Raw genomic sequence first — 20077 nt, 5'->3', positions numbered from 1 at the left:
AGAGAGAGAGAGAGAGAGAGAGAGAGAGAGAGAGAGAGAGAGAGAGAACACTAGCCCAGATAGGACCCTTTGAACTCATCAATGAATACTCAACTGTATTTTCTTTGTGGCATTTTTAAAAGCTTTTATTTCATCAAAGATCCCACATTAGAACCCTTTCATAATTATAGTTCAAAAGGAAAATGTGATCTAGGTTAAGGAATGTTCCCCTTTCTTGGGGAGTTCTCAGCCCTTCAGTGCACCATTCCCTCAGAGTATCCAAAACTGACAAAGAGATGACCATACCAAATCATGGAGTCTTAAAGCTAAAAGAGACTTTAATGGTTATGTAGTTGAAGCCACATCTAATAAAGAATGCGATAGAGTGTGCTCTCTATACCATGTCTGACAAGTGGGCACCCAGCCTTTGTTTTAAGACATCCAGTGAGGAGGCAGCATGGTACAATTGAAAGAGTTCAGGTCCTGGAAGTAGAGGAACTGGGTTCAGGTCCCAACTTTACTGCTTACTTTGTGTTTGATCATAGACAAGTCATTTTGCTTCTATGGACCTCAGTTTGCTCATCTGTAAAATGAAAGAATTGGCCTTGGTGACTTCAGGTAGCTCCGATTCTTGAGTTTTTTTTCCCCTTCAGCTGCATATGTTTTTCAAGTACAACTTTCATCTTATATTATATCAAAACTAGAAGGAATCTCAGCAATTATCTCCTCCTTTCACAGATGAGGTCACTGAAGAGAGAGAGAGAGGTGAGTTTGCCCAAGAACATAATATGAGTTAGTAACTAACCTGGAACTCAAATCCAGCTTGTGGTCTTACTCTTAAGCCAAGCTGCTTCCTAGAATTCTAAAAAATCTTTTTCTTTTTACAAATAAGTGTTTCCTCTAGTTTTCAGAAGCAAAGCTTTAGCATATATTTCATATCATTTGCTCATAAATGGCATTTGAGACTATTTTCTCCACTTAAAAAAAAGAAAGAAAAAGAATAATGGAAGAGAATGATTTTCCTTATCATATATTTGAATATGTTGTTCAGTCATTTCAATCATGTCCAACTCTTCATGATACTATTTGTGGTTTTCTTGGCAAAGATACTGGAATGGTTTGCTGTTTCCTTCTCCAACTCATTTTACAGATGAGGAAACTGAGGCAAACAGTGTTAAGTGATGTGCCCAGGGTCACACTGCTGCTAAGTGTCTAAGGCCAGATTTCAACTCAGACTTTCCTGAATCAAGGTCTGGCACTCTATCCAATATGCCACCTAGCTGCCCCATATTTAATTATTGACTTTACCACAGCTGTTTTAAGTATCTAAATTGGTAAGTTTGTCATTTGATAAAATCATCTGTTAGGTAATATTCACAAATTGAAATTGAGGTCACTGTGAAAAATGGTTAAATAATTGAAAGGGCACTCTATCTTGATGAAAAGGAAATGTTAGCAACAAAGTGTGAATGTAGGGTAGAGATTTTTTTTGGCCTTTTGGTGAGGCAATTGGGGTTAAGTAACTTGCGCGGGGTCACACCGCTATGGGGTAAAGACATTGAAAGCATGCTAAAAGTACTAAGCTTCTTTTTCTTTGATTATAAAAACCCAACAAGTATAGAAATAATAATTTAGTAATTTTATACTACTATAGAAAGAGAGAATAATAATACAATATACAATGTGATATCATAAACATATATTAAGTACTCACTGTATATGGAATACTACTAAGGCACTTTGAGAATTACAAAGTTTCACTAAAAATAGTCTCTGCCATCAGGAGTTCATAGTGTGTTATAATAAAGAATGAACACCTCTAGTTATAAGGTATAATAGTACATAATTATAACAATAATAATAGCTAATACATATATACATATGCATATACATATATATATATACATACACACACATATATATGCTTTAAGGTTTGCAAAGTGCTTTACATATGTTATTTCATTTGATCTTCACAGCTGCCCTTTGAGGCAGATACTCATTTTAGAGCTGAGGAAACTGAGGAAGACCGAAGTTAAGCGAATTGCCCAGCATCATATAGATAGAAAGTGTCTGAGGCAAGATTTTAATTCAGGTCTTTATGACTCCAAGTATGGGTCTACTGAGTTACCTACCTACTTACACAGTAAGTGTATTATATGGTTGAAAAAATAGAAGCAACAAAGATGTCTGAGAATGAAGTTTCTTACTGATTTAGGAATATGAAATGGTTCTGGAAAGAAATGGTATTTAACAGGTTTTAGAGGATGGTGGGAATTTGACAAAAGAAGAAAAGGGCACTTTGAGTATAAATAGAGTGGTCAGATGCTTTCGTTGGAGCACTTAGTGTACAGAGGAGGTTAGTCTGGGATTTATGGTGGGCCTTTATTGTCAAATAGAGGAGTTTGAATGGTAATTGGGATTCAGTAGGAAACATCTGAAAAAAAAAATTAGCAGATAACATGACCAGATCTATGTAGGAATAAGATTTTCTAGAACTGATAAAGAGTATGAATTGAACCAAGGTGAGCAAGGAGAGAACCTTGGGAAATTTCCACATTAAGGAATTACAAAAGGCTGAGGAATCAATGGAGATAATGATGAACTGGTGAAGTGGGGGCAGAGGAAGGAACAGAACCAGTGTGTTGTACCAAAAAGAGCATTGACTATGAAATGAAAGAAACTGGGTTGAAACCAGCACTATTGCTTTCTGTGTGTATTTGTGGTGAGTGGCTTTTCCTTTCTAGGACTTAGTTTTCTATAAATGGTAATAATGGAATAGATGGCCATTAAGGTAATTCCTACATGCAAATCCTATGATGGTTTCTACATGCAAATCCTACCTCTTAAGAGGTAGGAGAATGACTAAGGTCTACATTAATTTGACAATATTAAGTTCAATAAATTGTGCTATAAACTGGTAGACTTCAAAAATAATGAAATAAATAAGGTTGTAGCCTATACAAGGTTATAAGTATAGTACAAGAACCAAAATTTGAAGTAATTATATGGAAAGGTAAACAAAACAGTAAAAAAGAAAAAAAAAAGATTGAACTACTGACAAAATTGGGGGAAAAATACAATTGTATTTAAGTTCTATATGTGAAGTCCTGATCACATCACTCCACTATTCAAATCCTTCTTTGGCTGCCTATTAGCCACCAATTAAAATCCACTGTATATATTTCCAATTCAGAACCCTCTACAATTTTGCTACAGTCCAATTTTCAGCCTTATTTGGTAGTTTCCCTCTAACAATTACTTTATGCTATAGTCAAACTTCTTTTCAGCCTCTAAATTTTGTCCACAGTTTTTTTCAAGTCTAGGTCTTTGCTCATGGTATTCTTTGACCTGTAGGTTCTCTCTCTGCCACCTTCATCCCTTGCTATCCAAGACTTCAAATTTTTTTTTTTACTCTATTTACCTACATAAGAAGAGGAATGAGAAAATGTATGCCAGGAAACACCAGTAAAAATTTGGAAAACTTACAAACCTATCCTAGGTTCCAAAAGTTGAGAAGGAAAGTAACAAAGCATGATGAATTGGAGTAGGCTATTCTCCTGTCTTCACTTTATGGCTCTATTTTCAACTGTCATATTTCTATTCTCTTTTATCAACTTGATCACTTTGCATAGAGAGTGGCATAGTTTTACTTTTAGACCTAGTTGATAAGGTTAAAATATTTTAAAATGCAATATATAGCAGTGATTTTCTATATGTATGAATATTTTTCTTTAATGTAAATCCAATTCTGCTCTCCTGAATTGGGTTAGATAGATTTTATTTTCCTGAATTTTATGCTTCTTTGTATTGTTTTGAGCAAAATTATTCTCTTGATTTATTATGCAGCCTATACATATGAGAATATATTTGCTTTTACACTTTATAGAGTGTTTCATATTGTAGTATTTCTGCAGATGTTTCTCTTTCATATTAACTTAGTTTTCAAAAATTCAAACCAGTTAACTCTGGAAAGAATGGTTTTATTTCCATATTCTTTGACATTGATTATTAATCATTGGATTTTAACAACATAAATCATTCTTAAATCCAAGTGTCTTTGAATTGATACTTTTTTTTTTCTTTCTTTTCTTAGGCAGTTGAAGAACATGTGGCATTTTTAATAACAGTTCCAACAGCCCTTGCTATTTTCTTCGCAATATTTATTCTTGTCTGCATTGAGTCTGTATTTAAGAAACTGCTTCGTGTTTTCTCTTTGGTAATATGGGTATGCCTCGTTGCCATGGGATATTTATTCATGTGTTTTGAAGGCTCCATCTTTCCTTGGGACCAGGTAAGATTTCAAAATATTTTTATAATCTCTTTGTTCCATGATTGGATTATCACTTCTCCACCATAGTCTAAACTAAATAACTTTGTAAGTGAATTAGTTACTTTAAGAAGACACCTTAGAAATAACCAAGTTGATGGATAACACATTTTAATGAGAAATGATTTTCAACAATTTCAACTTAGTCACCATTACTTAAACTCAAGCCTTAGAGACTGAAAACATGTTCAACACAGATTTATGTCATCTACTTTCCTTTATACAGAAAGCTTTCTGAGAAGCTTCTGCTCTTAAGGAAGGAAAGAATTTCATAAACAAAGGGATACTTCTGAGCAAAAAGTGGATAATAAAAATTTAGCTGGGGGTTGTGATGCATAATTATAGTTACTGCTACTGTGGAGGCTGAGTATGGTAGATCACTTGAGTTTGGGAGTTCTAAGTTGTAGTAGGGCTGAAGCCAGTTGGGTGTACACACTAAGTCCAGCACCAGTATGATGAGCCCTGGAAGCTGGAGAGAGTTAAACCAGGCTGCTAAAGTAAAGGTGAATTGTCATATCAGTAATAGGGTGGATCTTTTCGATCAGCAGTGGAGCCAAGTCCATGAATGGTTGTTGTACCTTCAGTTAGGGGGAGATAGGGAGACACAAATGAGTAGAATAAAACAAACTATAAATTATGAAATATAACCATGTATTTATTTTTTCTAAGATGCCTACAGTTACAATAAAGATATTTTAGTTTGTTAATTGGCATGTATTTATAGATAAGAAGAATGAAAAGATTGACATACTTCCAGTTGGATGGTTGACAGGGACCTGTTCCTCTTAGTTATTTATATGAAGACTTTAGGAAACATTAATCATCAAGACTCAGTCATTAACCAGGAAGTAAGCAAAAAGCAGAAGCAAAAATGCCTATGTTATGAATAGAAATGATATCTCTGGTATCCTCTTTGGGGAATTCTAACTTTCAGGCATTCTATGGGTCAGTATAGCATAGCATAACACAGAAGCCCCTATCAATGTGCTTATTTTACTGATAAAGCAGAAGACAACATACATTTTAAAAAAGGCATTTATCAAATAGACAAGACAATAAAATGACAAGAAAATATCTTCCCATATACATATCTTCATAGAGATTACCACACCACTGGTAGGAGAAAGATAGGATATATGTATATATGTATATACATATACATGTGTATTTAGAGGTCATGTGTGGCAAGGGAACATGCTTAAAAGGATATATGGAACTAGATCATCTGGTCAGGAACTTTGCTTGGAGGACTCCATCACACATGGAGGACATAAGGCCAGGTTATGTGTGTGGTTGGGACAGTTCATTCTTTTGACATTGCAGAGCTACCAGTGTCCTCTAAGGATGTCATTGCCCTTCTCTCTGCTACTTTCTACTCAGTGCCATTTCTCAAATTGCCATTAGACATAATTGTTTTATGCTGGGGTTGTATCTAATCCCATTATTTCTTTATTTAATTAGCATTTTATTTTCCCCAGCTACATATAAAAACAATTTTTAACATTTGTTTCTAAAACTTTGAGTTCCAAATTATCTCCCTTCCTCCCTCTCCACACCCCCTCACCAAAAAGGCAAGCAATGTGATATTAGTTATCATGTGTAGTCATGCAAATCTTCAAAACATTATATAATAGTCATGTTGTGAAAGAAAACATAGACCAAAAAATCAGAAAAAAGAGAAAAAGAAAGTTAAAAAAGTATGCTTCAATCTGCATTCAGACACCATCAGTTCTTTCTCTGGTGATGGATAGCATTTTTCATCATAAGTCCTTCAGAGTTGTCTTGGATTACTGTGTTGCTGAGAATAGCTAATTCATTCACAATTGATCATCTTACAATACTACTGTTACTTTGAACACGGTGCATTTCATGTTACATCAGCTCATGTAAGTCTTTCCATGTTTTTCTGAGAGCATTCTGCTTATAATTTTTATAGCACAATAGTATTCCATCATAATCACATACCACAATTGGTTCAACCATTCTCTAATTGATGGGCATCCTCTCAATTTCCAATTCTTTGCCACTAGAAAAAAGCTGCTATAAATATTTTTGTAGCTATAAGTCCTTTTTCCTTTTTTATCTCTTTTGGGTTACAGACCTAGTAGTGGTCAAAGGATAACCATATATTTTTAGCCCTTTTTGCATAGTTCCAAGTTAATCTGCAGAATGATTGAATCAGTTCACAACTTCACTAATAGTGCATTAATGTCCCACTTTTCCACATCCTCACCAACATTTGTCATTTTCCTTTTCTGTTCTATTAGGCAATCTAATAGGTATGAGGTGGTGCATCAGAATTGTTTTAATTTACATTTCTTTAGTCAATAATGAGAGCATTTTTCATATGACCATAGATAGCTTTTATTACTTCATCTGAAAACTGTTCATATTTTTTTATCATTTATCAGTTGGGGAATGGCTTTAATTTTTATAAATTTGCCTACATTCTCTGTATGTATGAGAAATGAGGACTTAATGAGAAAAACTTGCTTCAACATTTTTTTTACAGTTACTATTGCTAAATGTATTTCTCTCCATCTTTTCCCTCCACTGTTTATTATATTCTCTCTCTCCTTTCACCCTGTTCTTCCTCAAAAGTATTTTGCTTATGAATACCCCCTCCCCCAATTTCCCCTCCTTTCTATCACCCCCTTCTCTTATCCCCTTACTCTCATACTTTCCTGTAGGGTAAGTAGATATCTATACCCAAATGAATGTGTATGTTATTCCCTCTTTTAGCAAATTCTGATGAGAGTATGGTTTGTTCACTCCCCCCCCACAACTCCCTCATCTTCTCCTCTGCTGTAAAAGGTTTTACTTGCCTCTTTTATGTGAGATAATTTACCCCTTCCTACTCCTCCCTTTCCCTTTCTTCTATTACATTACTCTCTCACCCCTTAATTTTTTTTTTGGATATCATCCCTTCATACTCAACTCAGACCTCTGTCTATATATGCTCCTTCTAATTGCAATAATAATGAGAAAGTTTTTATGAATTACAAGTATTTTCCCATGCAGAAATGTAAACAGTTTAACCTTATTAAGTCCCTTATGTTTTCTCTTTCCTGTTTTACTTTTTATTCTTCTCTTGAGTCTTCTATTTGAAAGTCAAATTTTCAATTCAGATCTGGTCTTTTCATCAAGAATTCTTAAAAGTCCTCTATTTCATTGAATATTCATTTATCCCTTAAAAGACTATGCTCAGTTTTACTGGGTAGATGATTCTTGGTTGTAATCCTAGCTTTTTTGCCCTCTGGAATATCATATTTCAAAGCCTCTGATACTTTAATGTGGAAGTTGCTAAATCTTGTGTTATCCTGACTGTGACTTCATGATACTTGAATTGTTTCTTTCTGGCTGCTTGCAATATTTTTTCCATGACCTGGGAGCTCTGGAATTTGCCTATAATATTCCTAGGAGTTTTCATTTTGGGATCTCATTTTGGAGGTAATTGGTGTATTCTTTCAATTTCTATTTTATTCTTGGTTCTAATATATTGGAGCAGTTTTACTTGATAAGTTTTTGAAAGATGATGTCTAGGCTCTTTTTTTTTTGGCTTTCAGGTAGTCCAATAATTTTAAAATTATTTCTCCTGGACTTTTTCCAGGTTGCTTCTTTTTCCAATGTTGTATTTCACATTGTCTTCTATTTTTTTCATTCTTTTGTTTTTTGTTTTATTGTTTCTTGATTTGTCACAAAGTCTTTAGCTTCCATTTGCTCAATTCTAATTTTTAAGGAAATATTTCCTTTAGCGAGCTTTTGTACCTCCTTTTCCATTTGGCCAATTCTGCTTTTTAAGGCATTCTTCTCCTGATTGACTTTTTGTACCATTTTTACCATTTGGCCTAGTCTGTTTTTTAAGGTGCTATTTTCTTGAATATTTTTTGAATCTCCTTTACCAAACTGTTGACTTGTTTTTCATGATTTTCTTGTATCACTCTCACTTTTCTTCCCAATTTTTCCTCTCTCTTTATTTTCAAAATCCATGGCTTGAGATCAATCCATGTTTTTCTTGGAGGCTTTGGATGTAGGAGCTTTGACTTTGTTGTCTTCTTCTGGTTGTATGTTTTGATCTTCCATGTCACCATAGTAACTTTCTATACTCAGAGTTTCTTCCCCCTGCCCCCCACTGTTTGCTCATTTTTCCAGCTTATTACTCATCTTTTAAGTCTTTGTTTAAGCAGGGCTCTGCTTCCAGAGTGGAAGGTGCATTACACCAAGCTTCAGGGGTTTTGTGCAGCTGTTTTCAGAGATCCTTCTAGGGACCTGTAAATTTTCAGTTCTTCCAAGGTGGTATGATCCAAAGAGAGGTGTTTACTACTCTCCTGACCTGTGCTCTGGTCCATGAGCAATCATAAGAACTCTTTTCTGCCCTGTGCCCTCTGTACTGTGAGGAGGGACCCCCTCCACTGTGGCTGCAAGCTCTGCTATGCTATGTAGTCCACCCAGGACTACAACCCAGATTCAAGTATGGGCAAGGCAACAGAGTCCTGTATCAGTGATAGCAAAACTCCCCTGTAATGTCCTTCTGACCAGTTTTTCAACCCCCTTACCTCTATGGGAAGAGAGATCCAGAAGCAGCTGTTGCCACTGCTGAATCAGTGGCTCCCCAGGCCTACTCCTGATTTGGTATGGCTGAAGCTGTGCTGGTATGGCCTCTGTTGGACTGCACTCCACTCTCACCCATATGTGACAGACCTTTCCTGCTGACCTTCTAAAATGTCTTTGGCATCTGTGGGCTAAGAGGTTTGGAAACCACCACTACTGCCACTGATTCAGTTGCCTGAGGCCTGCTCCAATTTTGCTGGGTCATGTTCTGCACTGGTATGTTCTGCAGTGGTACATCCTGCCCTGGACTGTGCTCCTCTCTCATCCTGATGCAACATATCTTTCCTCCTCACCATCTAAGTTGTCTTTGGGCGGAAATTTGTTTTGCTCTGTCTTTTTCTGGGTTCTGCTGCTCTAGAATTTATTTAGAGTCATTATTTAAAAGTATTTGGAGGAGTTTAGGGGAGACCTTAGGCAAGTCCTTGCCTTTACTCAACCATTTTAGCCGAATTCCACTGTTAATCTGTGGTTGCTAAACTATTCTTTGCTGCCATATGCTGGACTTCAGATCTTTAATCTCTTCAGGGCTCTCTCCTGAACTCTGCTGCCATCTACTGTGGCACAAGGTCTCACACATTTCTAATTGACAGAGGTAAGCTAATTCTCTTTTAATGCACAGGACTGAGACACAAAACCACCTAGCCAAAAATTCAGCTAAATCTATCAGAAAACCCCAAACTAAGATTAATTTTTAAATCTTAGCTCCAGAAATGAAGTTTCCCTCCCTCACAAGATCCTCTTTGATTGGCATGCAGAAAAAGCTAGAGGAAAGAATAAAAGGCTACTAGGTAAAGGAGACAGGTCCATATATTTGTACCCTTGTTTCACAGTCCACCATTTGTTTTGAATATATTCCAGTAATAAAATCACTGTACTTTTGTGCCACATTCTGGTTAGCACAAACCTTATGATTTTTCCTACTTGAGAAATTCAGACAATCATGGAAAGAGTCATGAAATGTTGCTGAGTGAAGAGAGAAAAGCCACGAGAACAATAAACACAATGATTTACAATACCAGAAGTAACATTTAAAGGCAACAGAACTCAGATCAATTACAATGAACATTCAACTGGTGTGAAAGAACAGATGATGAAACATTTCCCCTTTCTTGGTAGAAAGGTGAGGGATTGTAAGTATGGAACACAGCATACATTTTCAGAAGCCATTATTTTCTCAGTTGGTTTTACTTACCTTTATTTGTTCCAAGAGAGAGTTTACTGGAGATAAGGGGTGCATATCAGGGATTAATTGATGTAAAATAAAAAAAAAGTTTCAATAAAACATTTTTACAAAAAAAAAGAGTTTAGTTGTCATTAAGTCTATGTACTTTATCAAGTGGAAGCATAGGAATGTCTAGAATCTATTGATTTAGAATTATGTGTTAATTTTGATTAATTATTGCCCAAATTTGCTAGTTGTGGCCTAGTTACCACTTTTATTCTTCCTAAGACTGAAAATTAGGAGGAAAAAAATAATACCTTCTCTCTGATAATAGACTGAAAGTTTATAGTTAAAAAGGAGATGGAAAATGAGAAGGATCACCAATAGCAGTCTAGTGCTGCTGAAAAAAAAAAACTTTTATTACATGCTTACTGCATGCCAGGCAGTAGGCTAAATGCTTTACAACATTAAAAAAAAATCTCATTTCATCAACAACCCTGGGAGGTAGATGGTATTATTATCCCCATTTTATAGTTGAGGGAATTAAGGCAGTCTGAGGTTAAGTGACTTACCCAGGGTCACACAGCTAGGAAGTATCAGAGACTGAATTGTCTTTCCCCAAATAATTCTTTTTAAAAGATTACAGTATGTTCAAAATATTCTGCTTCAAAAATCAGAGAAGGATGTAATATAATTTTGAATAATGAAAAATTTAACATGTTTCAGGAGTTAAAGGCCTAAATTTAAGTAATTTGGATAATTAATTTAGATTCAATTAGATAGCACTCTGTTCTTTTTCATTGAAGATCTTCAATCAAAGGCCAAATATTCATTTTCAGGGGATCTTAAAACAGATTCTTGTTCAGGTATGAGTTGAATTAGATGATCTCTGGGCTTCCTTCCAACTTCAAGATTCAATAATTCTGTTAATACTTCATTACCTGAGGGAGGTGAACAAATGATGGGTAAGAGAACTTGCAAAAACAAAACAAAAAAGCAAGTATTGACATTAAAATTTTATTCTGTATTATTTCATAGTAGTCAGTTACACTATTTGGGGAAAATTGAAAAAGTTATAAAATAAAATCCTACTTATAAATATTAAAATAGTAATTATCAATCTACCACCTGTGCCTCATTTCCTAAAATGTTAACAGTGCCTGCCCAAAGGATTAGAACAGGTCAGAATTAAAGTTATTTTGTGAAAAATCATTTCACAATGAAATAAGTTGATGGCTTATTTTGATAAAAATGGCATAATTTAGATAGACCTTTTTCATGAAAAAGTGGTTTTAGAACTTAAGCCAATAACAAAATAAGAATGAGTGGCATATTGAATGAGAGGCATACTAGCTAGGTATCAAGACCTGGGTTCAGATGCCACTCCTAATGCTTGCTAACCACGAGACTCTCAGCAAATCATTTTTTTCTGTGTCCCTCAGGCCACCAACTAGGACTTTTCTATCAAAATGGGAGAGGGGCTGCAATCTGCATTTATGGAGGATGTCCCCTCTGTGGATAAAAGACATAGATCTTTTACATTCTCAAGTAACAAATAAGTAAAAATTGATAGAACTTACTACCTCATTCTCCTGGCATTTATTCAGCCAAAAGATATTTTAAGTGATTTTTTTCTTCAGATAACTTAAGCTTCAAGTGAATTTAGGCATCTTCAAATGCTTAGTTCAACTTTTTAAAAATAGAAAATATTCCTTAAATACTTTATTCCCTTTTTTGTCTTCTAAAACAGAAGATAGCAAATATAATTCCATACTGTTTGGTAGTATGAAATTATATTTGCTATCTTCTGTTTGGTATCAGCATCATCATAACTACTCATTTTATATTGTATGCAAAATTGTAAGCCTCTGAAAGACAGCTGGGAAACAAAATTCATGCCACTGGAGCAGAGGCTTTTGGGAAGCTGTTTCTGGTACACAGAAAATTTTTTTTCTTCTTGGTTTGACTCTTTTCTACAAAAGTTGAAGCTACTGGTTGTACAGCCTTTACTATTGAAATTCTTTTTTTTATTCTAAAAGTTGTTGTGTTATAAGGATTAAACCCAACTCCATAACCTACACATAGGCAGCATAATATGGTTGAAAGAACATTGATTAGTCAAGTCAACAAACATTTATTAAGCATCTACTACATAGGTCAGGCACTTTGCTAAGTATTAAACACAGCAAACAAAAAACAAACCAAAAACTCTCTAGAACCAGAGAGCTGGGTTCAAATTTCATCTGTTTTATTAATTGTGTAACTTGGCATCCACTTAACTTATATGGATTTACACTTCCTCATCTGTAAAAGAAATGGTTGGTCTAGACTCTAAATGCTTGTTATGGTTCTTCCTAGCTCCAATTCCAGTCCTGCGTTGTTGTTTTATTTTTTCTGGAATTAAATGATCTTGTATTGATTATGGCATCAAATGTGTTATGCTGGCAATTAAGAATCTACGCAATCTGGCTCTGACATGTCTTTCCATTGGTATTTAATGTTGCACCTGTGCCCATCAAACACAAGCTTTGTTGAATTACCAGCTGTTCCCTGGTCTTATCCTGAACTCTGCCACCTCTCATCATTTCCTTCTCCACTGTCTCTTCCTTCTAAGACTCTCTCAGGTGTTCTGTCTTCTGAAGTGCTTTATCTAATATCTCCTCTCCAAGTGATCTGTTTTTCATTAAAATGTCCCTGGAGCAGTTTTCTCTAGAGCGTAGATAGACCTTTATTTGTTGTTTCTGTCTAAACTCCACTAGGAGAGTGTAAGTTTATTGAGGGCAAGGGCAGTGCAATTTTACATTTCCCCAAGCACCTAACACAGTGCCTTGCCCATAACAGACACTAAATATGTTTGTTGGATTGAATTAATGGTGGTGATAACAACAAAAATGATATAGTCTTATATGCACTTTATAGTTCTACAAAGTGCTCTACACTCATCTCACTTGAGTCTAATAACAATAAATATTATAATCATTATTTCCCTTACATAATAGATTAAAAAGCTGAGGTTCATAAAGTTTACATTCCTTTGCCCTAGTCACAAAGCTAGTAAGTGTAATTATGAATTTAGATCTCGCAGTTCCAAGTACTGTCAAGAGGCAATCACAACTTCATGAAACTTACATGAAAACTAGGTTTATTACAAGAGAAATGAACATGCATGTGGAACCCAAAGAACTCACCATTCATACAGAAGTTTGCATTTTTATAATAGCAGGACAAGGGAAAGACAAGATATGGGAAATCTCCACCTAAAAGGGCATGGCATGGGAAGGGGAAAGGTTCTGTAAAGGGGAAAAAGAGCAAAACTCCTCCTGGAGGAGCCAGGTGGTCAAAAGCCATATTCTTTTCTCTTGGAAAGTGCTAGACTATGAAGATAGGATGGTCTGCTTGTCTACCCAGGTCCCAGCTGCACAAGCAATTTCCCAGTCTAGTAAAGACTGACTGACACCTTTCATGATTCCCAAGGACACACAGGGAGTCCAGCTTGGGTTGCAAACAACAAATTATATCAGCTGGAGGAAGTTTTGTCCTTAACACATTCAGGGCCTCCTGCTTTTCTGGGTCCAGTGTTTCTGGGAAAAAATGCAACTCAAAAATAAAAGTTCAGGGGACCTCTTAACAATTCTTAACAGTACAGAATTCTTCACAAATATATTAGGAAACCTTCTGAAGATTTCGTATTGCAATGACTATGGCATGTATTTCACTCTGTCTTAGTATGTATACTTTTTGGGGCTAGCACTTTAGAAGATAGAGCACCTGAAAGAGGTTTTAGAAGAAAGAAAGAGACAGACAAGAAGGAAAAGATGAGAAGTTGGAGAGTTCAGGACAAAGCCAGGGAACAGCTGATAATTCAATAGAGCTTGTGTTCAATGGGCACAAGTGCAACACTAAATACTGATGGAAAGGTATGTGAGCACCACATTGTGGAGATTGTTAATTGTCAGAGTAGCATGTTTGATGCCATAATCAATACAAGGTCATTTAATTCCAGAAAAAATAAAACAACAATGGAGGATAAGAGTTGGAGGTAGGAAGTACCATAACAAACATCTAGAGTCTAGATCAAACATTTCTTTTACAGATGAGAAGGCATACAATCTCTCATGTTCTTTGAAGGATATCTTTCTTACAGTCCTCATTTAACAGGAAGCTCCTAAGTCATAGCTGCAGACGCTGCCAGCTATACTGGAGAACTGAGAAACTCTGTGGAAAAGATTTTTCTTTCCTTTTAATCTTTTTGAGGTGATCTGTGAAAACCTGAGAAGTGAGAAAAGAAAGATCAAGCAGAACAATAGTTTTGGAAGCAAAGTATTCATTTATTTGAATAAAACTGTTTCTTTCACTTAATTAGTTATTTCTTTGAGAGATTCAAATGACTCTCCTGGAAGAAAATATACCACCCAAAAGAATGTCCTCCTACTTGAGAACAAGGGTTTGTCTATTAAAGGTCAATTATATTGTTACATGTATGTGTATATGTGTATATATGTGTACATATATATGTATGTATGTGCATGTGTTCTCCTGAACTAATGTATAACAGTGTATTTCAAATGAAGATTAATCAATTTCATCTCAATATTTAGCTTGAAGACTGACACTGAAGATAGGGAGGTTACTCTTTGTAATCTTTGTAACCTTACTCTGATCCAGATTTTAGTACAATGCAAAGAGTTCTAGTTTTGGAGTCAGAGAACTACGGCAAAATCATAGTTCAGGTATTTACTACCAGTGTGATATTGGGCAGGCCATTTAAACTGTTTGGGCATCAGTTTACTCATCTGTAAATTAGGGCATTGGACTTGATTGTCTCTGACATCCTTTTTAGCTTTACATCTATGATCCTGTGATTTGTTTTCATATGAATATAATACAACAGAATGAGCACCAGTTCTGCAGTCAGAGGAGCTGGGTTCAAACTTTCCCTCTGATGTTCAATGTGTTATCTTGGGAAAGTCACTTAAGTTACCTGTGGCTCAGTTTCCTCTTCTGTGAAATTAAACTATTGGACTAGATGAAATGTGAGGTCCTATCTAGCACTATATGCATGACTATATGAATATTCATTCCAAATTTTGAAAGGGAAAAGGGGACAAGTGATGTGGCTAAAGCCATTGATCAGTATGCCTATAGCCTATAAAAGAGCTTGTAGAAAACTACCACAGTTGACCATAAGCAGAAAAGAATATTTAATAGGATTTATATTTGGCTCCATTTTTCTGTATTTTGTTTATAGTTATTGATTATTGAGTACTTGACTAAAATTTTCAGTAAGTACAAATTTATTTCAGCATCCAGTACTTAGTAAAGAAAAAGTGCTAAAGAACACTGTAAAAATATGTTAATGGTCATTAATCATCATAATAGGTAAAGGTTAATATCTTGCTTTACAAAGAAAGGAATTCTTCATGCTTTCATCTAAGAAAATGAAAATAATTCAACATGTGCTTATGTGTATTTTCTTACAAAAATAAAGTATTGGTGTATAAACATTTTCCTTTCGAGTAGGGAGAAAATGAAAGAAAATGCAGACTTCTGCTAGCCTTGGGAAGGACTCAATCCAATTATTTATAACTGAGTGATCATTCTTATGGCATATGTTTTTCAGAGACAAGAAACTAAAGCAAATGGGTTAATTTTTAAAAAAATTTTGTACACAAATAATGTACTTTTTGTGTAATAACTTACGTAAATGAAACATATCAGAAATAGGGATGTTTGACCAAAGGTGAACTTGGCTTAAATGATCTGTATAATATGAGATAACTTTAACACGAAGTGAAAAGGTGATCATCTTAACTTTCCTTGCCATCATGTTATATTCAATTCAATAACCATGTATTAAGGCCCTACTGTGTACCCGACACTATGCTAATCACTGAGAATAAGAGAAAAATTAAACACTCTCTCTCTCTTTCTCTCTCTCTCTCTCTCTCTCTCTCTCTCTGTCTCTGAGTTTACATTGTTGTCAGTGTTTACAACACATTCACTTTTTGTCAATGCCTGAATTAGTCTGGTCCTAGGTGTACTTCTTGCAACCTTTCCTCTCCATACTTACCTATAATGGGTGATAATTGAATTAATGATGATCATGATCACTAATGATGATCATCATTAATGATTATAAATTTATTTGTACAGTGATCTTTAGCACTCTTTCTTTGCTAAGTGCTGAATGCTGAGATATTTTTATTTCTGACTGAAAATTTTATTCAACTAATCCAGGACCTACAAAGGAAATAATATAAATATATAACACACAAATAGGTAGGTTTCTCTCTTCTCTATCTCCATTTTCCCCTGTATTTTCATAGTGACAGGAGTTTTCTCCCTATCCCAATACAATATCTATCTTTATGCATTTTTTTCCTAATGGATGTAGGCATTCCCTTTCCCCTTCCCCTGCCATCTTGTATTATGGAAATTATAGAAATGCTTCTTTAGTTTGGAATGAAAGAAAAGAAAGGGTTGAAAGGCATTAGTTTGTAATGATCTTTTTCATGTTTTTTTTATTTTTTAAATTAACTACATTTATTTTCTCTCCTTACCAATTCCTCCCCCTTGGGGTCTAGAAGGTTGTAAAAAACATTCATAATCAGATTGGTATAAGCAAAGATGAAAAGAACAGATTCAGAGAATCCTGAAGATACTTGAATGAACTAAGGCAGAATGAAGTGAGAAGAATTGGGAGATGAATTTCTGCAAAATGAAATTAATTTGTTTTTTAAACTCTCTGTAATTAGGTCAGCTTTCTGGTCAGAAAAGACAAATAATCAATTAACTTATAAGAGATTTGAATAAAAATATGAAAATATGTCCTTAGGCTGCCATTGATAACACTTCACTCTGAGGGTTGTTGTGAGGATAAAATGATGTGTTTGCAAGCACTTAACAACCTGCCTGACAAGGTAGGAATTTAGTAAATGCTAGTTTTCCTCCCATTTAAGGGCCTCTAAAATCTGACCAAACCCTATCATGCTAGTCTTATTTCATAGTTCCCCATGTATTAGCCAGACCAGAATACTCAGTTTTCTCCAATCTTATCCTGACCTGTCTTGCCTATGCGTATTCACTCTTGCCACTCCTCCCTTCATGCCTGGAACACAGTCCCTCCACAGTGATTTCCTGAACTATCCAGGGTTTTGCAAAAGATGGGGGGAAAGTGCTTTCTAAGCTGCTTATACATCTGCTACTAAATCATTTTAAACAGCAAAAGTTTTACTGCCATCTCAGTACTTTAGGATTTCTTGTGAATTACTCTTTACATATAGCAAATGACTTGTGAAACACATACATATCTTAAAGATATTCTGCTCTATCTGACTGGGAGACAGGCTTAACGATGATTGAATTAAGCAACTTGGTAAGCAAAGAAACTGTTCTTACCTCCTGCCAGGTTGAAAGAAGGAGGAGGGGAAGAAATTTGGAAAATTTGGATACCGCACCAACTTCCCAGGAAGAAATAATGCAGAGTTTAAAATATTTCCCAGTAAGAGTTGCTAGGCAACATCTCACTCAGCCTCACCTGTATTTAGTATTTCAAATTTCCTTTTCTCAGCAGCAGCTAATATCAACTCCACCTACCTCATAAAATAAGGAACAAAGTACAGACCTTCAAACCAAATAAAAACATTTTCATGGAAGAATTTTAAGTCTTGATTTCTATATTTAGAGTAACCAAATAACGAAGTGTCACCCACTTTTTCATGAGTCAGCTCTAAGACTAAAGGAAATTCTTCTTCCTTAATAATATTTTGCAACTAACATATCTTTCCTTTCAAAGTTTCCTTCACCTTCATTGTGGACTACTTATATTCCTAAACAGGTTTCCTCTCTCTTCCAGGCCTTCAACATTCTGTCTTTGTGGAGTATAAACTCTTTGAGGGCAATAACTATTTTTCATCTTTGTCTTGTTATCCACAGTTGTTCACTAACTCAGTTCCTTGCACTAAGAAGGCCCTTAATAAATGATTGTTGGATTTAATTATATTTTGTATACTCATCTCTTTGTATTCCCAAAGTTCCTTAACATAGTACTTGGCATATTTTAGGTACTCAATAAATAGTGTTTTAATTGTCTGACTGATAGATTATTACTTAAGACACTCATGGATAACAATTCTATGTTTTATTCTTCAGTGTATTTCCTCTCAGGAAGAGAGCCTAATAAATGAGAGCCTAATAAATGTTGGGATGCATTCCTCATCTTCTCCCTCCAAAATGACTTTGGACTAAATAGCTTCATTTGCTATTGTTTAAAACGCTTCTTAAGAGTTCCCACAGGAGGTTCTTTTAAATTTTTCTTTAGCTCTTCTTAATGTGCTTACTGCTCTTCAAAACACATGAGTAAAAATAATTGGTGGTCATCCAGAATAAATTGATCTTCCAGCAAACAATTTCTTTACTTCTGTCATACATTTCCTTTGAATCACTTATCACCCAGGTAGTATCATCAGGAAGAGATGGAAAACCATTTCACATATGTGATATCTATTACAGAGCTTATTAAGTCTCAAATTGGTTTTCTAGCATCTGTTCACAATAACACTGCTTACCTTTTTTTTTTAAAGGATTACCAATATTTCTGGTAAGAAAGAAACAAATGAAACTGTCTATGAGAAGAAATCTTACCTCCCAGATAAAAAAAGAAACAGACTAAGACAAAGAGCTCATTCAGTATAGTTCAGAAAAATTGGCTTACTCATATAACTGAACTCCCTAGTAGTCATTTTTCCCCTTCAAAAGTGGGAATTTTCAGGTGAATGAATCAGTAGAAATAATGTAAAAAAAACTCAATGTCATTGATAAGACCAGAAAGAAGGTCTTTTCTGGTAATCAGAGAGCATACCCTAGTGATATTCTTCCCTGTGGCTTCCCCTGGAGCAGACATTTTTTTCCTTAGTCATTCAAGGTTTGTAGAAAAAAGTTAAAGGCTTCCCTTAGACTACAGAAGAAAGGAAGGTTCCTTACTAAACACTCAAGAATTTTTAGCTAAAAGTGAAATAGGTAAGCATTCCATTCTGCCTTCTCCTTTTACCTCCAAATGAGACTTTGTTATAATAAGACCCACAGCTAAGCCAGGGTATTAAAGAATGTTCATTTTCCCAGATGCATATCACAAAAGTTAGAGCAAAGGCATTGAGAAAAATATAATTATATATGCTCAATAACATAGGCTGAAGCCAGTTTTATCAAAAGTTTGCATCTATGGAACTGTGGTCAGTTTGAGCTTGAATTCAGGCTCTCTCACTTGAACTCAGATTATTACAGACTGATAAATTCTTGACTAGACAATTCACTCTTTCCTATGTATAAATGTGCACCCAGCACAATCCTTCCCAGGCTCAGTAACATACACCCATAGGGGAAAATACCATATTATCATATGTTGATAAATAAGAAGGGAATTCCTGCATTATATTTAACACAGGATTCCTTGAAGTTTATCTAGGAATGGCTATTCTGACTGTAGAATGCAAGCTCCAGAGCATGGCCTGGTCAAACAACAGATTAGCAGATCAAGTGCTACATCTTTTGCTGTCCCTCTTGTCCTGCATTAGTATTTGAGTTGAGAGAAACAGTGAATGAACATGACAAAAACTATTATAGTGAAAGTATATCACTAGTTCTACTTCTTGTCAATAATTACATAATTAGCATGTATATGTTTATGCTTCTCCTCCCTCCTGGCCATATTCCTCCAAAGTACTAAATGTGACATAAAATTTGCTCATCTCTTTCAAGATAGAATGTTTGACCAAGGGATATCTGTACTGTGTTGGCACAGTGAGTTACTCTATTTCATTCTACTTGGTGACAAAGTTTCTCTGGATTTTCATTTGGTCTTACTATGTACAGAGGATGGGACATTTGCCAGGAACAATTAATAGTAAAGAAAAAAAAATAATTTAACTCTTAAAGAAGAACAGCATTTTTTTTTGATAAAGCAGTGCTACAATGGCCTTTCTACTGCTTATTGACACTTT

At 35.1% G+C, this 20077-nt stretch overlaps 1 protein-coding gene across 1 annotated transcript in view; it reads left to right on the top strand.

The window, feature by feature from the left end:
* Positions 1–20077, top strand: part of ADCY2 (adenylate cyclase 2) — a 562787-nt gene that overhangs the window by 16745 nt on the left and 525965 nt on the right. The window contains exon 2 of the mRNA XM_027868958.1: positions 4073–4270. Coding sequence (XP_027724759.1) covers positions 4073–4270 — 198 coding nt within the window. The remainder of the gene's footprint in view (positions 1–4072; positions 4271–20077) is intronic.

This window comes from Vombatus ursinus, unplaced genomic scaffold, assembly GCF_900497805.2.
Source record: "Vombatus ursinus unplaced genomic scaffold, bare-nosed wombat genome assembly UNPS02014791.1, whole genome shotgun sequence".
Lineage (NCBI taxonomy): Eukaryota > Metazoa > Chordata > Mammalia > Diprotodontia > Vombatidae > Vombatus > Vombatus ursinus.
The sequence above is the reverse complement of the archived record's forward strand: the minus strand, read 5'-3'. Positions and strand labels throughout refer to the sequence as shown.